The sequence below is a fragment of the Schistocerca cancellata genome, chromosome 7 (genome assembly GCF_023864275.1).
Source record: "Schistocerca cancellata isolate TAMUIC-IGC-003103 chromosome 7, iqSchCanc2.1, whole genome shotgun sequence".
Classification (NCBI taxonomy): domain Eukaryota; kingdom Metazoa; phylum Arthropoda; class Insecta; order Orthoptera; family Acrididae; genus Schistocerca; species Schistocerca cancellata.
In genome coordinates this window covers 522609892-522629231 of record NC_064632.1, presented here as the reverse complement: position 1 = coordinate 522629231, position 19340 = coordinate 522609892, and the positions used below count along the sequence as shown (strand labels likewise).

General features: G+C 45.8%; 1 protein-coding gene across 1 annotated transcript in view; it reads left to right on the top strand.

Moving 5' to 3' along the window:
* LOC126092875 (dachshund homolog 2) overlaps nt 1-19340 on the top strand; it is a 982096-nt gene that overhangs the window by 627209 nt on the left and 335547 nt on the right. Inside the window, exon 8 of the mRNA XM_049908606.1 lies at nt 5157-5318. Coding sequence (XP_049764563.1) covers nt 5157-5318 — 162 coding nt within the window. The remainder of the gene's footprint in view (nt 1-5156; nt 5319-19340) is intronic.

The window sequence follows — 19340 nt, the reverse complement described above, 5'->3', positions numbered from 1 at the left end:
AGATAGTATGAAGATATACAAGCCAGTTGGAGTTTTTTTGACATAGGTGTATTGCTCAGCCATAAGGGGCATGACGGGATTTGGAATGAACGAAACTTATACAACATATTCCTCTCAGCTATGCATTTATATGCAGTTAAAAATTCTACTAACTTAAATAAGCACACAGTTACCCAACATAAAAGGTGTCACAACAGGAGAACCTGTAACTGCTGGATGAAATGGGTTATGCTCTACTACAGCACATTGTCCCCTACAGAGATGGAAAAAAAACCTCGCAGTCACAAACATTCAGTGAATAAACAAAATAAAAATCAATCGATGATGAGGTTAAATAGTCGCTGTAATTCGGAAAATGTTACAAACTACAGTGGCATAGTATTTATATTTATCGCGTAAAAGAAGGAGTGAAGTATCTGTGAACACTGAAGTCTGTCGTCTGCGAAGCTTGGTATTGCTGGCTATTACCACAGCCTCGCTGGGCGACTACACAGAGGGATGAAGTAGCCAGCAGCCGCTTCCCTCGGCCCTATCGGCTCGGCCCACATGTTACTGTCCGTACAGTATCGCGGTGGGCTATCCATCGTGGCTTACGCGTGTGGTCAGCAGACGCCTCCGTGAAGGATATCTGCCGGTCGACTCACCACTGCACGACGTCTCCCCAGTAATTGATCGCGACCACTCCATAGCTACCCTTCCGCAACAATATCTCATTCCGCACCACACGCGTCGTGCATCTGCAGCGCAGACAGGGAAGCAACTAGCGCTGAGCCCATTTAAAATGTTGTCCATAGACGCTAATGGAAGGAATTACCCTCTTCTGCTTCTACTGTCGGCGTCCAACCCCAGAAACGCTCGCCTGAGTACTGGAAAGGTGATAGGGTTGTTACAATCTTAAACGAGTGACGCTGTATAATCTACCATTTTCTTTCTCAACTTCGAAGCCGATATCCTCATGTAACCGATTCGAATCCTGACGATGCGAGAGAATTTCGTCTACAGTATTTGGTCGCCAATGGTGACGCAATGTTTCTCATCACCAGATCTTGGGCCAGTCTCCAGGGATGAACGCCACACCGTTCGGCAGTGTTTGGTGGACTGAGTGTGTTCGTCATCGTTGATGCGCGTTACGTCCTGAAGTTCGAATGAACGTATTCGAGAACAGGCTGTGTGCTGTTACCAGGGTTCACTCTCTCCATTTCTTTCATTCCGTACTCAAACACTGCGCTGTCGTTGCAGTTATACGCGCAATACAAACACGTACTTGACTTCCCACTATCTTAGATAGTATTGGAACATCAGAATTCCCAACTCTCACTACCGAGCGAGGTGGTGTAGTGATTAGCAAGTATTGGGGAAGACGACGGTTGAAACTACCAACTGACAGTCCAGATTAAAGTTTTCCGTAATTTGTCTAGATGGCTTAGGGCAAATGCCTGGATGGTTCCTCTGAAAAGGCGCTGCCAATTTCCTTCGTCGTACTTCGCTAATCTGAGTTTGTGCTCCGTCTCTAATGATCACATTGTCGACGGGACGTTAAACACTAATCTTTCTTCTTTCCTGCCAACTCTCACTGCTTTAGTACGATGTAAGCGAACAGTTACTGCGTTCTGGAGCTTCGATACTAATCCGTTTCATATATTTAAGTTCTTGCTATGTTTTGGTGAGCTTTGGGTTTAACTAAGAAAGGTAAAATAGTTGAAATTGCCAGTCTTGAGGAATAAATCTGCCGAGTAAAAAGGCAGTCTTGCAGCAGAAAGATTTCATTTCGTAACAATCTCGACAGAATCCACTATACAATTAGGTTTCAATTTGGAACTTAAGGCTTCCACGTCTGCTAATGTAACGTGGTTTGAATTTACCACTGAAAACTGAGGCTCCTCGCCTTTCATACAGTGGCGTAATAAAACTACACCGACCAACTTCGAGGCTGTTTCGAGGAACGACTTGAGGACAGAAGGGAATCAACGTCCGAAAACATCACACTGCGCAAAAACCTGCTGCCAGTCACCCCTTCGTCATCTGATGTCGAATTTTATTCTGTCGGACATCTAATTGAACTACTCACAATGGATCTGACAGCATTCAGGACGTTAGCTGGTGGCCAGAGCGTCCACGCCTGTCGTAATAACACTGTAGAGTCTAGAGCGCTTCCAGCCCTTGGCTTCCTATGACCAACTTGTTCCAACGCTCTACAGCTCCATGTAGTTTCGGCTATCGTTTTATTACTAATTGCCTGTATAGGACTAATTGAACCAGTTAACTTGTTCTAGGAAGGCAAAGGCGTGCTACCACCTTCAACAACACCATACCTAAAAGAGAACTGTTCAAACCAGCGTTTGCATTAGGTCCACTATGTTGGTTTTTCTGCTGCTGTCACCCAAAGGAACAACGTACAGATAAAACCGCCACAGGTCGCAAATTATGTGATTTACTGATTAGTTTCTGTCATGGTCGTACAGTAAAGACAGCAGATGCAACTCACAAATCTGTGTTGAAGACGGTGCCGAGTGGTGTTTAAACCAACTAACATGTTAACGCATCCACATCTACATGATTACTCTGCAGTTCACAATTTAGTGCTTGAAAGAGGGTTGACTGAACCAATTTTAAACTATTTCCCTACCATTCCACTTTCTAACCGCGCGCGGGGAAAACGAGCACTGAAGTCATTCCAGGCGAGCTCTGATTTATCTTTTTTATGATGATTATTTCTTCCTATGTAGATGGGCGCCCACAAAATATTTTCCCAACCGGAAGAGAAAGTTGCTGTTTCAAGTTTAATGAGAATACTTACGGCAACCAAAAATTCCATTGTTTTAATGACAATCACCTCAATTCGCTTATCATATCCATGATACTCCCACCCCTATTACACGATAATACAAAACGAGCTGCCCTACCTTGGACTTTTACGATGTCCTCCGGCAGTCCCATCTGATGCGGATCCCACACAGCACAGCAGTACTCCAGAAGAGGACGAACGTAGACTTGTTGCAATTTATATGTGTTCTGCCAATAAATCGCAGTCTTCTCGCAACATTATCTAGGTGATTGTTTCAGTTAAAGTTATTCGTAATTGTAATAGCTAGGTATTTAATTGAATTTTCAGCCTTTAGATTCGTGTGATTCATCGTGTATCCGACATGTTTTGGATTTTTTGTAGTACTCATCTGGAAGAGTTTACACTTTTCATTGCCAACAGAAAATTGAATATGTGAGGACGATCGGGTCTGATGGTCGAAACTGCGCAACAGTTCAAATAATATGGCACTTGTGGCGAATTTATTCGTACATTACAGGGTTATTACAAATGATTGAAGCGATTTCACAGCTCTACAGTAACTTTATTATTTGAGATATTTTCACAATGCTTTGCACACACATACAAAAACTGAAAAAGTTTTTTTAGGCATTCACAAATGTTCGATATGTGCCCCTTTAGTGATTCGGCAGACATCAAGCCGATAATCAAGTTCCTCCCACACTCGGCGCAGCATGTCCCCATCAATGAGTTCGAAAGCATCGTTGATGCGAGCTCGCAGTTCTGGCACGTTTCTTGGTAGAGGAGGTTTAAACACTGAATCTTTCACATAACCCCACAGAAAGAAATCTCATGGGGTTAAGTCGAAAGAGCATGGAGGCCATGACATGAATTGCTGATCATGATCTCCACCACGACCGATCCATCGGTTTTCCAATCCCTGTTGAAAGATGAAGTCGGCGCTGTCGGTCTCCAGTTGTGGCATGAGCCAATTTTCCAGCATGTCCAAATACACGTGTCCTGTAACGTTTTTTTCGCAGAAGAAAAAGGGGCCGTAAACTTTAAACCGTGAGATTGCACAAAACACGTAACTTTTGGTGAATTGCGAATTTGCTGCACGAATGCGTGAGGATTCTCTACCGCCCAGATTCACACATTGTGTCTGTTCACTTCACCATTAAGAAAAAATGTTGCTTCATCACTGAAAACAAGTTTCGCACTGAACGCATCCTCTTCCATGAGCTGTTGCAACCGCGCCGAAAATTCAAAGCGTTTGACGTTGTCATCGCGTGTCAGGGCTTGTAGCAATTGTAAACGGTAAGGCTTCTGCTTTAGCCTTTTCCATAAGATTTTCCAAACCGTCGGCTGTGGTACGTTTAGCTCCCTGCTTGCTTTATTCGTCGACTTCCGCGGGCTACGCGTGAAACTTGCCCGCACGCGTTCAACCGTTTCTTCACTCACTGCAGGCCGACCCGTTGATTTCCCCTTACAGAGGCATCCAGAAGCTTTAAACTGCGCATACCATCGCCGAATGGAGTTAGCAGTTGGTGGATCTTTGTTGAACTTCGTCCTGAAGTGTCGTTGCACTGTTATGACTGACTGATGTGAGTGCATTTCAAGCACGACATACGCTTTCTCGGCTCCTGTCGCCATTTTGTCTCACTGCGCTCTCGAGCACTCTGGCGGCAGAAACCTGAATTGCGGCTTCAGCCGAACAAAACTTTATGAGTTTTTCTACGTATTTGTAGTGTATCGTGACCATATGTCAATGAATGGAGCCACAGTGAATTTATGAAATCGCTTCAATCATTTGTAATAGCCCTGTATTTACAGCGGTCCCTATATCCCCTGCTGGCGAGGTGTGCCTTTAGTTTGTTAGTGAATCTTTGTGGTTGTATGGCAGTGGCGCATCAAAGTTTTCGTTCTCCACGTTTCGTCCAGAACTGCGCTGGACATCTTTAGAGATGCCCCTTGGATCCACTGAGTATTGAATCGATAAGACGCAGCGGGTCCAGGAACACCACTCTTGGTAGCTGTATGGCCGTGGTGCATGAAACTTTTTTGTACTTGACTTTTAGTCCAGAACTGTGTCGGACATCTTCAGAGACGCCTTTGGATCCGCTGAGTATTGAATCTATAAGAACCGGCGGATACTAGAGAACCTCTGAAGATGTCCAAGGCAGCTCTGCCCGAAACATTAGGAACAAAAAGGTTTCATGGACCACGACTATACAATCTGGTAGACTCGCCAGCAACCACGAGAACCGGAGGTGCAATCCTTCAGTCTCTGATACCTATGTTTAGTGACACAAGGGAGTGTCATTGTGTTTTCGATGCCAGCTGTATGTAGGAGGCAAAGTGGAGAGTGACGTCGAGCTGTTGTGTGTTGCAGGCTCGAGCAACGGCCACTCGCCGGTGCTGAACCTGAGCAAGAGCGGCGCGGGCTCCGGCGGCGAGCACTCGGGCAGCGAGGCGGGGCACACGGCGGAGCCCGACGACGAGGAGGACGACGAGAACGTCAGCGACGTCGACGACGACGACGACAAGGACGCGGGTGAGTGCCCCGAGCACCTCGCCGGGCTGCAAACTCAGTCGCACCGTCAGGAGAAGTTCGTGTCGAGCGGCGTGGCAAACAGCGGGAGGAAATGTTCACCAGCAGGTAGTGCAAGTTTCAAGGTGATCGAGAAGCGGAAGAACTTAACCGAGTTCGATAGGGCCGCGGACGGTCATATTCTCGAGGAGTGGAGGATGGATTCCTCAGAGAGTCGGGTGTTCAAGAGTAGCTGCAGCCACTAATGTAAACGCGGGAGAAGGCAAGCTTCGGGCAGCATTCACCGATACTGTGGCACGACAGACACTCTGCTGAGAACCTCCTCCACTTTATCAGTCCTCAGTTGCTGGCGTCACTAATTTCATGGTTCTAGGATCTTAGACAAAATTTCTGGGTGGTGTGTTGGCAGCAAGCTCTAAACATAGAGAGATGCAAGTTAATGCGGATGATTACGAAACATAAACCCGTAATGTTCAGGTACAGCGTTAGGAGCGCCCGTGTGAAACAGTCACGTCGTTTAAATATCTAAGCGTTACGCTGCAAAGCGCTATAAAATGGAACGAACATGTGAGGGTTGTGGAACGGGAGGCCTATGGTCGACTTCGATTTATTCGTGGAATTTTGGGAAAGTGTGGTTCATCTGTAAAGCAGACCGCATATAGGACACTATGGCGACCTATTCTTGAGTATTGCTCGAGCGTTTGGAATCTATACCAGGTTGGCTTAAAGGAAGACATCGAAGTAATTTAAAACGGGGCTGGTAGATTTGTGACCGGAAGATTCGAACAACACGTAAGCGTTACGGAGATGCTTCGGGAACTCGAATGGCAATCCCTGGAGGGAAGGCAAAACTCTTTTCGAGGAACACTATTTAGAAAATGCAGAGAGCCAGCATTTGAAGCTGACTGCAGAACGATTCTACTGCAGCCAACATACATTTCGCGTAAGGACCACGAAGACAAGAAAAATTAGGATTATTACGGAGGCATATACATAGTCGTTTTTTCGTTATTTTCGAGTGGAACGGGAACGGAAATGACTAGTAGTGGTACAGTGTGCCTTCAGTGACGCACAGTTCCCTGATTTGTGTAGTAAGTAAATAGATGTAGGTGCAGATGTAGGTCTCACGTCTCCATGCGAACATGGGGCCTTCCTCCTGATCTTGTCTCGCGATTCCTGTGGGTTAAGCCATTTCGTTCACATGACGGTACCAACGCAGTGGCGTCACTTCACACAACTCCACTGGAATCAATTTCTTCCCGGTGAACGAGGGCCTCGGTACATTTGACGAAAGGCGTCATTCCGCCGGACTGTATTTTAAAGCTGTACGTCATCGAGCACTACTAATTTCAGGCGTGATTCATTTTCAAGTAGATCTACAACATGGCTGTATCGTCCTCGTCTCGTCATAAAGAGTGCTGAGTTTTAAAATACTGCCCTGTCGAATGGTGTCTTTGCCCACGCCATCAGGAAGCTTGTGTCAAATTCTAGCTGCCGTCGGTCATCCTAATTTCTTATTTTAGCCGTTTTTGTATTTTTTGATGAAGAACACGATCAGATATACCTCTGGATAAAACGTCTCCACTAGCTTTTACCGCAGTCCTGTATAATTTCGATTCGCAGACCATCAGGATTCTTTTCGAGTGTCTAATCTCTGTTTCTCTCTCTGATTACACAGACTCAGATCACTCTCTCCTTTTTTCAACCAGAATTTATTACAAAATGGCGTACCGGTCGTGTTTTTAGTTATTCACTGTGTTGTTTACTTCCAACGGAAAGTCACTTCTTTTAACGCAGATATCTTTTATCCTCGTATATTTCTGAGATTCTGTGCGTCTTTGCTGTAGTGGTTGGTACAACTGTCCATATTAGTCTAGCCTCTCCAAACGTCTTCGTCTCTCCATTACTACTGCACACTATCGCCATTTGAACCTAGGTACTGTAGTCAAGTGTAGCTCTCACTGTGCAGTTAACTCCCCCTGCCCCCATTTACATTACACAGTTACCTTTTTCTTGATTCATTCCTCAAGACATTTGTTTCTAATTGAGCCCTTCTTTCAATCAAGTTGTGCTTTAAAACTCATTTCTGCCCGATTCAATCCAATTGAGGCATCTAATCTTCACTATTCTTCTGAAGTAACATTTATCAGAACATTCAGTTCCCTTTTCTATACTCTTTACTGTTCACGTTTCATTAACACATGAAAGTATACACCAGATAAAAACTAAATGACTTTCTAACACTTAACTCTGACACTTAACTTTCATGATTATCATTTACTTCCACCAGAATTCATCATTTGCATCCAGCGGAATTCGCTGTTAACACCTACACTGAGGCGATAAAATTCTGGGGATACCTCCTAAGATCGCGTCGAACCTCTTTTTGCTCGGTGTAGTGCAGCAACTCGCCGTCGCATGGACTCAAAAAGTGACTGGAAGTCCCCTGGAGAAATATTGAGCCGTGTTGCTCTATAGCCGTCCACAATAGCGAAAGTGGAGCGGTGCAGAATTTTGTTCATGAACTGACCTCTTGATTACGTTCCATAAATGTTCGATGGGATTCAAGTCGGGCAATCTGGGTGACCAAATCATTCGCTAACCAAACCCGAACAACTGTCATCCGATGACATGGTGCATTGTCATCGATAAAAATTCCATCGTTGTTTGGAAACATAAAACCCATGAATGGCTGCAAATAGTCTCCAAGTTGCCGAACATGATGATCGGTTCAGTTGGACCGGAGAACCCAGTCCGTTACATGTAAACACATCTCACATCATGATGGAGCCGTGACCAGCTTGCACAGTGCCATGTCGACAACTTGAGTCCATGATGTCGCGAGGTCTGCTCCACACTCGAATCCTACCATCAGCTCTCAACATCTTAAACGGGACTCGTCTGACCAGACCACGGTTTCCAGTCGTGTAGGGCCCAACCGATATTGTCAGGAGCGCAGGAAAGAGCCGCACGCGATATCGTGCTGTTAGCAAAGACACTCGCGTCGGTCGTCTGCTGCCGTAGCCAAAATTCGCCGGAGTGTCCTAACTGATGCGTTCATCGTGGGCTCCACATTGACTTCTGTGGTTATCTCAGTCAGTGTTGTCTGTTACGACTGACAGCTCTACACAAAGCCTGTGCTCTCGGCCGTTAAGAGAAGGCGTCGGACACTGCTTTGTCCGTGGTGAGAGGTAATGCTTGAAAGTTAGTATTCTCGGCACCCTCGTGCCGAAACATTGAATTCCCTAACGATTTGCGGAATGGAATGTACCGTGTCTCTGGATACAACTGCCATTCCGCGTTTAAAGTCTCTCAGTTCCCGTAGTGCGGAAATCACCATGTCGGAAACTGTTTCACATGAATCACCTGCGTACGGATGAGAGCTCCGCCAATGCATTGCCCTTTTATACGGGAGGATGCTAAGTTCACCCAACCTGGATATGATATGACGTCATTATGACGCATATACACTTTAGTCGATTAACACAGCTATCGACTTTTACGAACGTTCGAGATTCTAAACTGTCGTCAGCTAGTGGTTTGTTTTGACACGTGCGATTCTGATAACAGCTCAGTGTGGCAGCGTATATGTATTTCGCCAAAATAAAAGTAAAAGAGCTGGATATTAGTAGAAATATTCCTGACCGTGGCCTTGAAAACACCACAGACAACACGTGTCGTAAAAAAGTGAAGTCTTCTTATCTCCCGACCAGATTAGATTGTGTGATTGTTGTATTGAACGCTTACGCCGAAAATAATATTTATTTATTATCAATATTTTAACATGGTTTCATACAATTGGTCTTGTCAGTACATATTAGATTGTAGCAGCATACTCTTGCTGACTCTTTTCTCTTAATTTATATAGCTGAAAGAGAACTCATACAAGTTTGTTAGCTAAGTAATTTATATGTCCATCCCAAGATAGTCTTTTATCAACCATAATTCCAAGTAATTTTACACTCGGACCGCAGAGACAGGTCTTAGTGTCCAGTAATGACTGGTGTGTAGAATGATTGAATTTCGAACTTAAAAAGAAAAATATGAGGCATTGTTGAAGAAAAATCGTCGACCGGAGATGAGATACGAGGGGAAGTGGATTTCTCAATGTAATCTTAACCAAAGGTTAGTGTCTTGACGCATCTAAAAATTTTGGCTGCTGAGTGCTTCTTCTCACCGAGTACGAATAACCGACGCACTTCAGCTGGGTCAGAAGTACATCAATTTCTGCTTGAGATTCACAATAACCACGCAATTGCCCGTCGTCATCGATGCTGAACTCTTTCAGCTTTTCTCTCATTAGTCTCTCGAATGCTGAACACATAATTAGAGACGAGCAAACGAAAAACAACGCACAGGACACAAACACAGTACAATACACGATTTAAACGCAAGGAACGCAAAACACATCTAAACGAATGGCGCAGAGCACAGCGCTACCCTGTCACAACCTCTCGAAAGTTCACAAAAGTCGAATAGTCGATATACGGTTTCTATCGTTTTCGATGTAGGGGCTATACGTCATAATGACGTCACATCGTATGCAAGTCCGGTGAACCTAGCAACCTCCTTCTATACGTTGCGTACTCGGTACTTCCGCCATCTGCATGTGTGCACACCACTGGTTCAAATGGTTCAAATGGCTCTGAGCACTATGGGACTTAACATCTGTGGTCATCAGTCCCCTAGAACTTAGAACTACTTAAACCTAACTAACCTAATGACATCACACACATCCATACCCGAGGCAGGATTCGAACCTGCGACCGTAGCAGTCGCGCGGTTCCGGACTGCGCGCCTAGAACCGCTAGACCACCGCGGCCGGCGCACACCACTGTCCCATGACTAGTGTCACTACACTGTAATGTTGTTGCGAACACAGTGCAGTATATCGTCGGTGTAAGACTTTGAGCTCCATGAGGTGCAGGATTGGCGTGTATACGGTTGGCGGCTGCTGGGTGTCGGTAGCTTGTCCGCGGGCGATGCTACCGACCATTGTTCCGAACCTGTTGCCACCGCCGCCGCCGCCGCCGCCGCCGCCGCCGCCGTAGCCGCCGCCGCCGCCTCGCACAAGCTGACCCCCCTCCCTCCAGTAGACTTCTGCTACAACGATGGCAAGCGACACGAAATTCTGTGTTCCCATCGCACAGCCAGCAGACAGCCCGAAGTTTTAACTTTCCTTATCAATCATCATCACTATCACCTCCTTTTCGCTTCTTATTAAGAGAATCGAGTTTGTTGTCTCAGTTCACACCTGTTGACATCCGTAATTTCGTAGTCCTTCGATCTGCTTTTCTTAAACATCGTGAACTCTTCCGCTTGGTATCTGTGTTACAGCATTCCAGCAAAAGTTTGCTTGAGGATCCTGTGGAGAGACATTCTCTTAATAAAATTGCTGTCGTTTTAGCTCAGGGCTTACAGTCCAACCTTAGCTGTGTCGAATACCTCCAATATTGGACGCTTTCTTCTTTCGTTATGAAAAAACTAGGAAGGCTCGACAACTTATCATACAAGTTATTTGTAGCACAGTATGTATTTATACTGAGAATTAGGAAGGCACACTCCGCTGCAGAGTGAAAATCTCATTCTGGAAACATCCCCCAGGCTGTGGCTAAGCCATGTCTCCGCTATATCCTTTCTTTCAGGAGTGCTAGTTCTGCAAGGTTCGCAGGAGAGCTTCTGTAAAGTTTGGAAGGTGGGAGACGAGATACTGGCAGAAGTAAGGCTGTGAGTACCGGGCGTGAGTCGTGCTTCGGTAGCTCAGATGGTAGAGCACTTGCCCGCGAAAGGCAAAGGTCCCGAGTTCGAGTCTCGGTCGGGCACACAGTTTTAATCTACCAGGAAGTTTCATATCAGCGCACACTCCGCTGCAGAGTGAAAATCTCATTCTGGAAACATCCCCCATGTTATTCACTATGTCACATTCTGCGAAACATGTGTTAAGTATGTTCGTAAGTTGTAATTTTATTTTATCATAGGTAGATATTTCGATGTTAGGGAGGTGCTACACACTTCTACTCCACTATAATTATATAAGTATACGTAAAAATGTTTCCCGACAGATCACCGAAGTTAAGCGCTGTCGGGCTCGTCTAGCATTTGGATGGGTGACCATCTGGTCTGCCGAGCGCTGTTGGCAAGCGAGACGCAGTCAGCCCTTGTGGGGCAAACTGAGGAGCTACTTGAATGAGAAGTATTGGCTCCGGTCTCGTGAACTGACATATAGTCGGGAGAGCAGTGTGCTGACCACAGGCCGCTCCATATCCGCATCCAGTGACGTCTGTGGGCTGAGGCTGACACGGCGGCCGGTCGGTATCGTTGGGCCTTCCAAGGCCTGTTCGGATGGAGTTTAGTTTCATACCTAAAAATACCCTACCCTTCTTTGATGTATGGCGACCTTCACTATAGATAGGCTGCATAAGGATTGATAGGTAAGATGTATCTGATATTACGCCATGAAACGCCATAATTTTTTCATAAATTTCATCCTGGAAGTCTGTTTCGGGACAAGAACGGTTGCCGTAGCTCGTTCGTCCACAGACCATTGTTACTACAATTCCAAATGAATTTATTATAACATTTAAATTGTCCAGTATTTGGAATACTCTGAAGACTATCAGTACCGGCGATGAGTGGTCAAGAATGCGGTGAACATCACCCTAAGCATCATAGTGCGCGCTAGGGCCAATAAAAAGATTCCTGATTGGACATATCACCAGGATCATATCCTACAGAGATTTTGGTATGCATTTTAAAAGAGGAATTTCTGTTAAAATGCGTACCAAAATCTGTGCGGGGTAGGAAGGTCAGCTGCGCTAGTATGGATACATACTGAGAGCAGCGCCTGCTACTGTGGTCAATATTGTGTGAGACCTAAGAACTGAGGCAGATGATCACTTGGAAAACCTAAACAGAGATGGCGACCCACATTGCTTGCTTTCATCAACAATTAGACTCTGCTAAAGTGCCGAAACACTAAGACTGGAAGAAGGTCAATCGCCATCTGGAAACCAGAAGAAATCTAATGAGGGTGGATGATATTTCCTCCTTGTAGTCGTCTTGACCTTGAGCTGAGCGCCTCAACACACCTCACACTCTTTGACGGCATGTGACAACAACCTAAAGGACCTCAGTTCACTTACTGCTCGTAAACTGAACTATCGGATACGTAGCAGAGATACGGAAATAGGAGTACATCCACCATCAGATGTGCTTTCAGAGATAGAAGATAGTTCGTCACTATGGGAAGAGCAGGTACTGGTAACACACGTAATCCTTAGCCGTTCCTAGCTTTTGCTCCAGCACAGGGGCCCACGATGAAAATGGGATACTTAACGCTATGAGTTCCCGTCACTCTCTTCTCTTCTATATTTCCCTAAGTTAGACGCATCGTCTTTTAGGTCTGATGTTGCCTGTCCGCTATAGCTCGAACAGCTACATTTGAGTATTTACAAAACTTTGAAGTTATGTTATTCGTAGTACCGTTCATTCAGAACAAGTACGTTTGTTGTAAATTCGCCTACGTATATCACAACTGCGCAGTCACCAGTCTTCCCTGTATTGCAGACATATCGTCGAAATATTCTTTTAGTCTGCTACTGGCCTAGTGGCAAAAACGTTTTACGATACATCCAGTTTATCGTGCACTTTATGGTCACCAAGTAACGCAATTTCATAAAGCGTGACCTGACGACCCTCTGCTTTCAACAGTATTAATGATGGCTAATGTTGGCCGATAGTGATGTAGAGCATTTTCTGTAACTGCATCAAAGAAAATGCATATATGCATATGCACATATACAGATGGCGGAAGTATCGCGTAAATAAAGTACAAAAGGGCAGTGCATTGCCGGAGCTGTCATTCGTAATCAGGTGATTTTCGTGAAAGGGTTTCCGACATTACTGTGGCCGCACTCTAGCAGAAAGTGGAATTCCACACTGTGACGTCACCTGATCCTCGTTCACGTACCATTCCACATTTCGTGAGAGGAAGACTTTACGGTGTGTGGCGGAGGGTACTTAAAGTACCAGAGGTCGTTCTGTTAAGAATTTTTAGGACGTCCTCGACCCCGAATTGTTTAGGACGTTGCTCTAGGGTGGAAAATAGCGGAGCTCGAACAGAGTCGACGCTAGAGCCTAACAGATTTACGTGAATGGCAATTGGAGCTGGACTCATGGGACATTCCATTTCGAAAATCGTTAGGGAATTCAGTATTTCTAGATCCACAATGTCACGAGGACACGGAGACTACCAAATTTCAGGCATTACCTCTCACCACGGACAACGCAGTGGCCGATGGCCTTAACGTAACGATTGACAGCAGCGGCGTTTGCGTAGTCAGTGCTAACAGACAAGCAACACTGCTTGAAATAACCGCAGAAATCAATGTGAGACGTACGAGGAACGCATCCCTTAGGATAGTGCAGCGAAATTTGGGGTTAACAGGCTATGGCAGCACACAACCTGCGCGAGTGTCTTTGGTAACAGCACGACATCGCCTGCAGCGTCTCGCTTGGGGTCTTAACATGTAGGTTGAATCCTAGGAAACTGATAAACGGTGGCCTGGCAACATGAGTCCTTATTTCTGCTGGTAAAAGCTGATGTAGGGTTTGAGTGTGGCGTAGACCCTGTGAAGTCATGCGCTCGAGTGGTCAACAAGCCATTATGCAAGCTGGTGGTTGCACCAAAGTGGCATTGAGTGGACTGGATCCTCTGATCCACCTGAACCGATCATCGACTGGAAATGGTTATGTTCGACCACTTGGAGATGCGCCATGTCATCAGGCCACAAGTGTTTGCGATTGGTTTGAAGAACATTCCGGACAATTTGAGCGAATGACTTGGCCACCCAGATCGCCCGTCATGAATCCTTACACTTATGGGACAAAATGGAGAAGTCAGTTCATGTGCAAAATGTTGCACCGGTTAAACTTTCGCAATATATGACCGGCTATCGAGGCAGTATAGCACAATATTTCTGCAGGTGACTTCCAACGACTTGTTGACCCAGTGGCACGTCTTGTTGCTTCATTACGCCGGGACAAAGGAGGTCCGACACGATATTTGTCACCTCAGTGAAGACGACCACTGTGTTGTTCAAACCTGGTACACAGAATTAAAGAATACAGTCAATTATGATCGCAGTTGACACCATTTTTTTTTCCCAAACCACTGCCGTAGGCTTGCGACCCACCGAAGCCAGCGCAAGGCTGTAGCGCTGCCTTCGAGAGCAGGAGTAGCCGGCAGTTAACGACGCTTCGTGATCCGCGCTAATAAAAGCGAATCGTGAGGAATCGGTTAGGGCGGCGAACGCCATTAGTGGTGACCCGGCGACGCCCCGCCAAGCTGCCGATTTACGACTCGCCGGCGGACAATAATTCCTGACGATGACGCCCTGCTAGGTGTACGAAACGAAGCGATGACGCCCGACTGCGTTCTGTTTCCTAATGGTGCGCGCCACCGCGGCTATTAAAACCGGCGGGAGTTGCCGTCTTTTACAAATATGAACACTCCATTTCTCTCCCGTCTCTCTCTCTCTCTCTCTGTACTTCTCTTATCCTCTTCCAGCGTTACCCACCCGAACTTTTCTTTTTTTAAACTCCGCGCTCCACCGGCGTTTACTTTAGAACACCGAACGTCACGCGAGCTGTTAGTTAATGTACGGGCTGTACTACTATATTTAATTTCCTTCTCGTTTCGTTATACATTTTTCAGCGGCCGGTATTTCTCATATATCTCGTTAGCGGGCGGCGGTATTAAAATTTATGGCGCGTTTGTATTAATGTAATGATCGTGCCGCGCCAGGGAGACGGACAAAGGCAGTATTGGGCAATAGAGGGAGAAGCCCGGCGCGTATTTAATTACGTCCAGATGTTTACGAGACATTTTCGGTAATGGGAGTGTATAATAATAATAGGTGTGTTGGCGCGGCCGGCGGTCCCGGGTTGTTATCCGGCGATCTGTTTGTTGTAAGGTTACACGGGCGGTCTTGTTAGCGGCGCAGCATCAGATGCGCGCCGGCCTGTGATTGCCACTCTGCGCGCCGGATGTTTGCTCTGGCCCGCCGTAATAGCTTACGTGCTTTCTGGCGCGCGCGGCAGTCGCCGTGACACACTTTTACTGCCGTCGGCAGGTAGCGTCGGAGCCCCACGGGCGCCGGTATTGGGCTCTAGCGTCGGCTGTGTTCGAGCTACGCTATTTTCCACCCTAGAGCACCGTCCTCAACAATTCGGGGTCGAGGACTTCTTAAAAATTCTTAACAGAACGACCTCTGGCACTGTAAGTACCCTCCGCTACACACCGTAAAGCCGTCGGCACACGGACCGTGCTATCGAACGTTAACGTTGAGCGTGCGAAGTTCAACGTGCTGCTGAACGCTCAGGGACGATGCGACTTGTGCATACGGTACGTGGGCCCCAACGTGGTACACGCGATCGCAGCGCACTCCAGCGGCAGTCGTGGGATGTTTCTAGTTAGTAAATTCCCACGTTAGCTCTATTAAAACGCACATTTCCTCCATCGTCCACGAAAAGGAAAGTACCATCTCCAATCAATAAGGACACAGGCTTATAAAAGTTCCATTACAAACAGTCCGGTACAAATTTGGAATACTTCCCCGCATAAGGGCATAAGGTACACATTATTTCATCACTCCCAAAAAAAAAAAAAAAAAAAAAAAAAAAGGTTTAAATGGCTCTGAGCACTATGAGACTTAACATCTGAGGTCATCACCCCCTTAGAACTTAGAACTACTTAAACCTAACTACCCTAAGGACAACACACACATCCATGCCCGAGGCAGGATTCGAACCTGCGACCGTAGCAGTCGCGCGGTTCCAGACTGAAGCGCCTAGAGCCGTTTGGCCACACCGGCTGGCTCATCATTCCCACATTTTAGTAAATCACCAGGGTCAATCTTACTTGATCACTGTTCCTATCCAGTGGCAGAATCTTTGTAACATGTGAATTATGAAGCGTAAAGGAAAAAGGAGCAAAATATCTTTATACAGTTAGCGCAAGCTGTCATGTAGGTTAAGCCAATCGAACAACGTCACCCCTCAAAAAATGTGAACTTATATTTACATAACATAAAATATTATAGTACACACTTATATTAAACTAATAATAAAGTATCAGAACCTAAGAAAAACGCCAATGTTAGGAAAAAAAGTTAGAAGTGTTGCATCGCGAACCATCGCCCCAATAATTAACTTTATTGAGAGTGGTAACACTACTTATTACGCTAAACCAACAATAGGACACATATTTTTAATCATAGTATGTTACCTCTTGCTGAAAACCTTAATCGTAGATATGTTACTAATTGAAATTTAATTATAATAAATTGTACCCAGAACAATGCGTTTTGGGTGGATCTTGAGTGTCTCTCTGCCTTCAAATAGCCTACCCTCATAGTACGCAAGATACAATAATTGTTTTGCCACGAATATGATGTTCCTCATTATTTTATTGGAACGAATCCACAGTTAACAACGGGTTTTCCAGTTATTCTCAATTTGCTGGTGCTCAGAAACGGCATGTATACATATAGCCTTGAAATGAATGCCAATACGGCGCCTCACAAGTCTGTACTGAAGGGAGACGGCGTACGTGTGACGTAGGTGGCGTTATGCCATCTCATTGTTCAACGCTCACACGCACGCTCAGAATATCTGACATGCTCTGCACGTTCGGGAAGACTCCCGAACGTGCTATTCCACGCTATGACGTCAGAAACTCGGAACACTCAACGTTCGGATGCACGGTCCGTGTGCCGACGGCTTTAAGTCTTCCTCTCACGGAACGTGGAAAGGTACGTGAGCGAGGATCTGGTGACGTCACAGTGTGAAATTCCACTTTCTGCTAGAGTGCGAAGCGTGAAATGAAGAATCTGGCTCTCAGAGTTTTGCCTTACGAGAGGAACGTGGCGAATACGATGCGACGTCGCTTTCATGTCACAAGCAGAACTTGGGAGCCGCCATATTATATGCAGATAAACTGCGTATTTGCTGTTTTTTTTTTTTTAATTCTAGAGTGCAGGGTATGGATATAAGCTGTTTCAATGCATCAGAACGCTAAGAAGCGCTCGAAATTTATTTTAGGTGCGACTTGTACTACCTCCAAACAGAGCTTGTACATCACATGTAAAGTTCAGGCGGAGTCCTCCAAATACATTTGGACCTCCAATCAGTTGTTGCTTATTAAACTGTCCAGCCAAATCAATATCGATTGCCTTCAGAGCACGATACACAGGAACGCTGCGCCGCCAGCGACGACGCCATGCACGTCGCAGAGGCATTGCTGTGGCACGTTAACACAAGTGTGATAGGAAATTACATATTGGTAGTTAAAGGCTTTCCATATTTAGTACCTTCAGTGTAACACTGAAACGCCAAAGAAACTGGTATAGGTAAGCGTATTCAAGTACAGAGTTATGTAAACAGTCAGAATACGGCACTGCACCGAGCGAGGTGGCGCAATGGTCAGCACACTGGACTCGCATTCGAGAGGATGACGGTTCAATCCCGTCTCCGGTCATCCTGATTTAGGTTTTCCGTGATTTCCCTCAATCACTCCAGGCAATTGCCGGGATGGTTCCTCTGAAAGGGCACGGCCGACTTCCTTCCCCATCCTTCCCTAACCCGATGAGGCCGATGACCTCGCTGTCTGGTCTCCTTCCCCAAACAACCCAACCAAATACGGCACTGCGGTCGTCAGCAGCTATATAAGACAACTAGCGTCTGGTGCAGTTCTTAGATGGGTTACTGCTGCTACAATCGCAGGTTATAAAGATTTATGTGAGTTTAAACGTGGTGTTAGATTCGGCACACGAGCGATGGGACAGGGAGTCTTCGGGGTAGCGTTGAAGTGGGGTTTTCCCGTACGACCACATCACGAGTGTACCGTGAATATCGGGAGTCTCGTAAAACATCAAATCTCCGACATCTCTGCGGCCGGAAAAAGATCCTGCAAGAACGGGACCAACGACGACTGAAGATAATCGTTCAACGTGACTGAAGTGCAAACCTTCCGCAAATTTCTGCAGACTTCAGTGCCGGGCCATCAAAAAGTTTTCAGAGCCGAAGGCCCGCTCGCGTACCCTTGATGACTGCTCGACACAAATTTACGCCTCGCCTGGGCCCGTCAACACCGACATCGGACTGTTGATGACTGGAAACATGTTGCCTGGTCGGACGAGTCTCGTTTCAAATTATATCGAGCGGATTGACGTGTACGGGTATGGAGACAACCTCACAAATCTATGGACCCCGTATGTCAGCAGGTTGACTGTTCTAGCTGTTGTGGGGCGTGTGCAGTTGGAGTGATGGAGTGATGTTATTTTTTCTTTATTTCTTTATTACCAAATTATAGACCTGTCACCTGATGTTTTAAAACAGGTCGTACATCTTACAATTTTCGTTTTCCACATTTTTACAGTTTTCTTTTCTTTTGTTTTATCTACAACATTTACAAAGAATAATACTTTTCAAAGAACAATAATTTAAAGTTGAAATGTAAATAAAATTTTGTTGTTTTTTTCAAGAAGAAAAACGAAAACGATAGCAGCTGGCGACACTAAGTCTCAATGAAAATCATCGACTTTTTACGATGGTTAATGTTTCACTTTGTATGACGACAATATGTTTTCAGAAGGTTGTGGCCCATAGCTCGTACATATTTCAAGAATGCCACGATTACCGCCAAAAGCTTCTGATAAAATTTCTGTATGTAGCATCCAGTGTCGGTCCAGAGACCATAATTAGGTTCATAATTGAATTTACATCATATTAGGCGATGTAAAATCATTGGCGTCAGGCAATAAAACCCATGAAGTCGTCACTGTTACAGCTGCAACGTGACAACATTATTATTTGACGTCAAATGATTTTATGTCGCCTAATATGGTGTTGAGCCAACGGTCTTGCCACACTGGTAACATCCGTTCCCGTCAGATCATCGAAGCTAAGCACTGTCGGCCTGGGCTAGCAATAGGATGGGTAACAACCCGGTCTACCGAGCGGTGT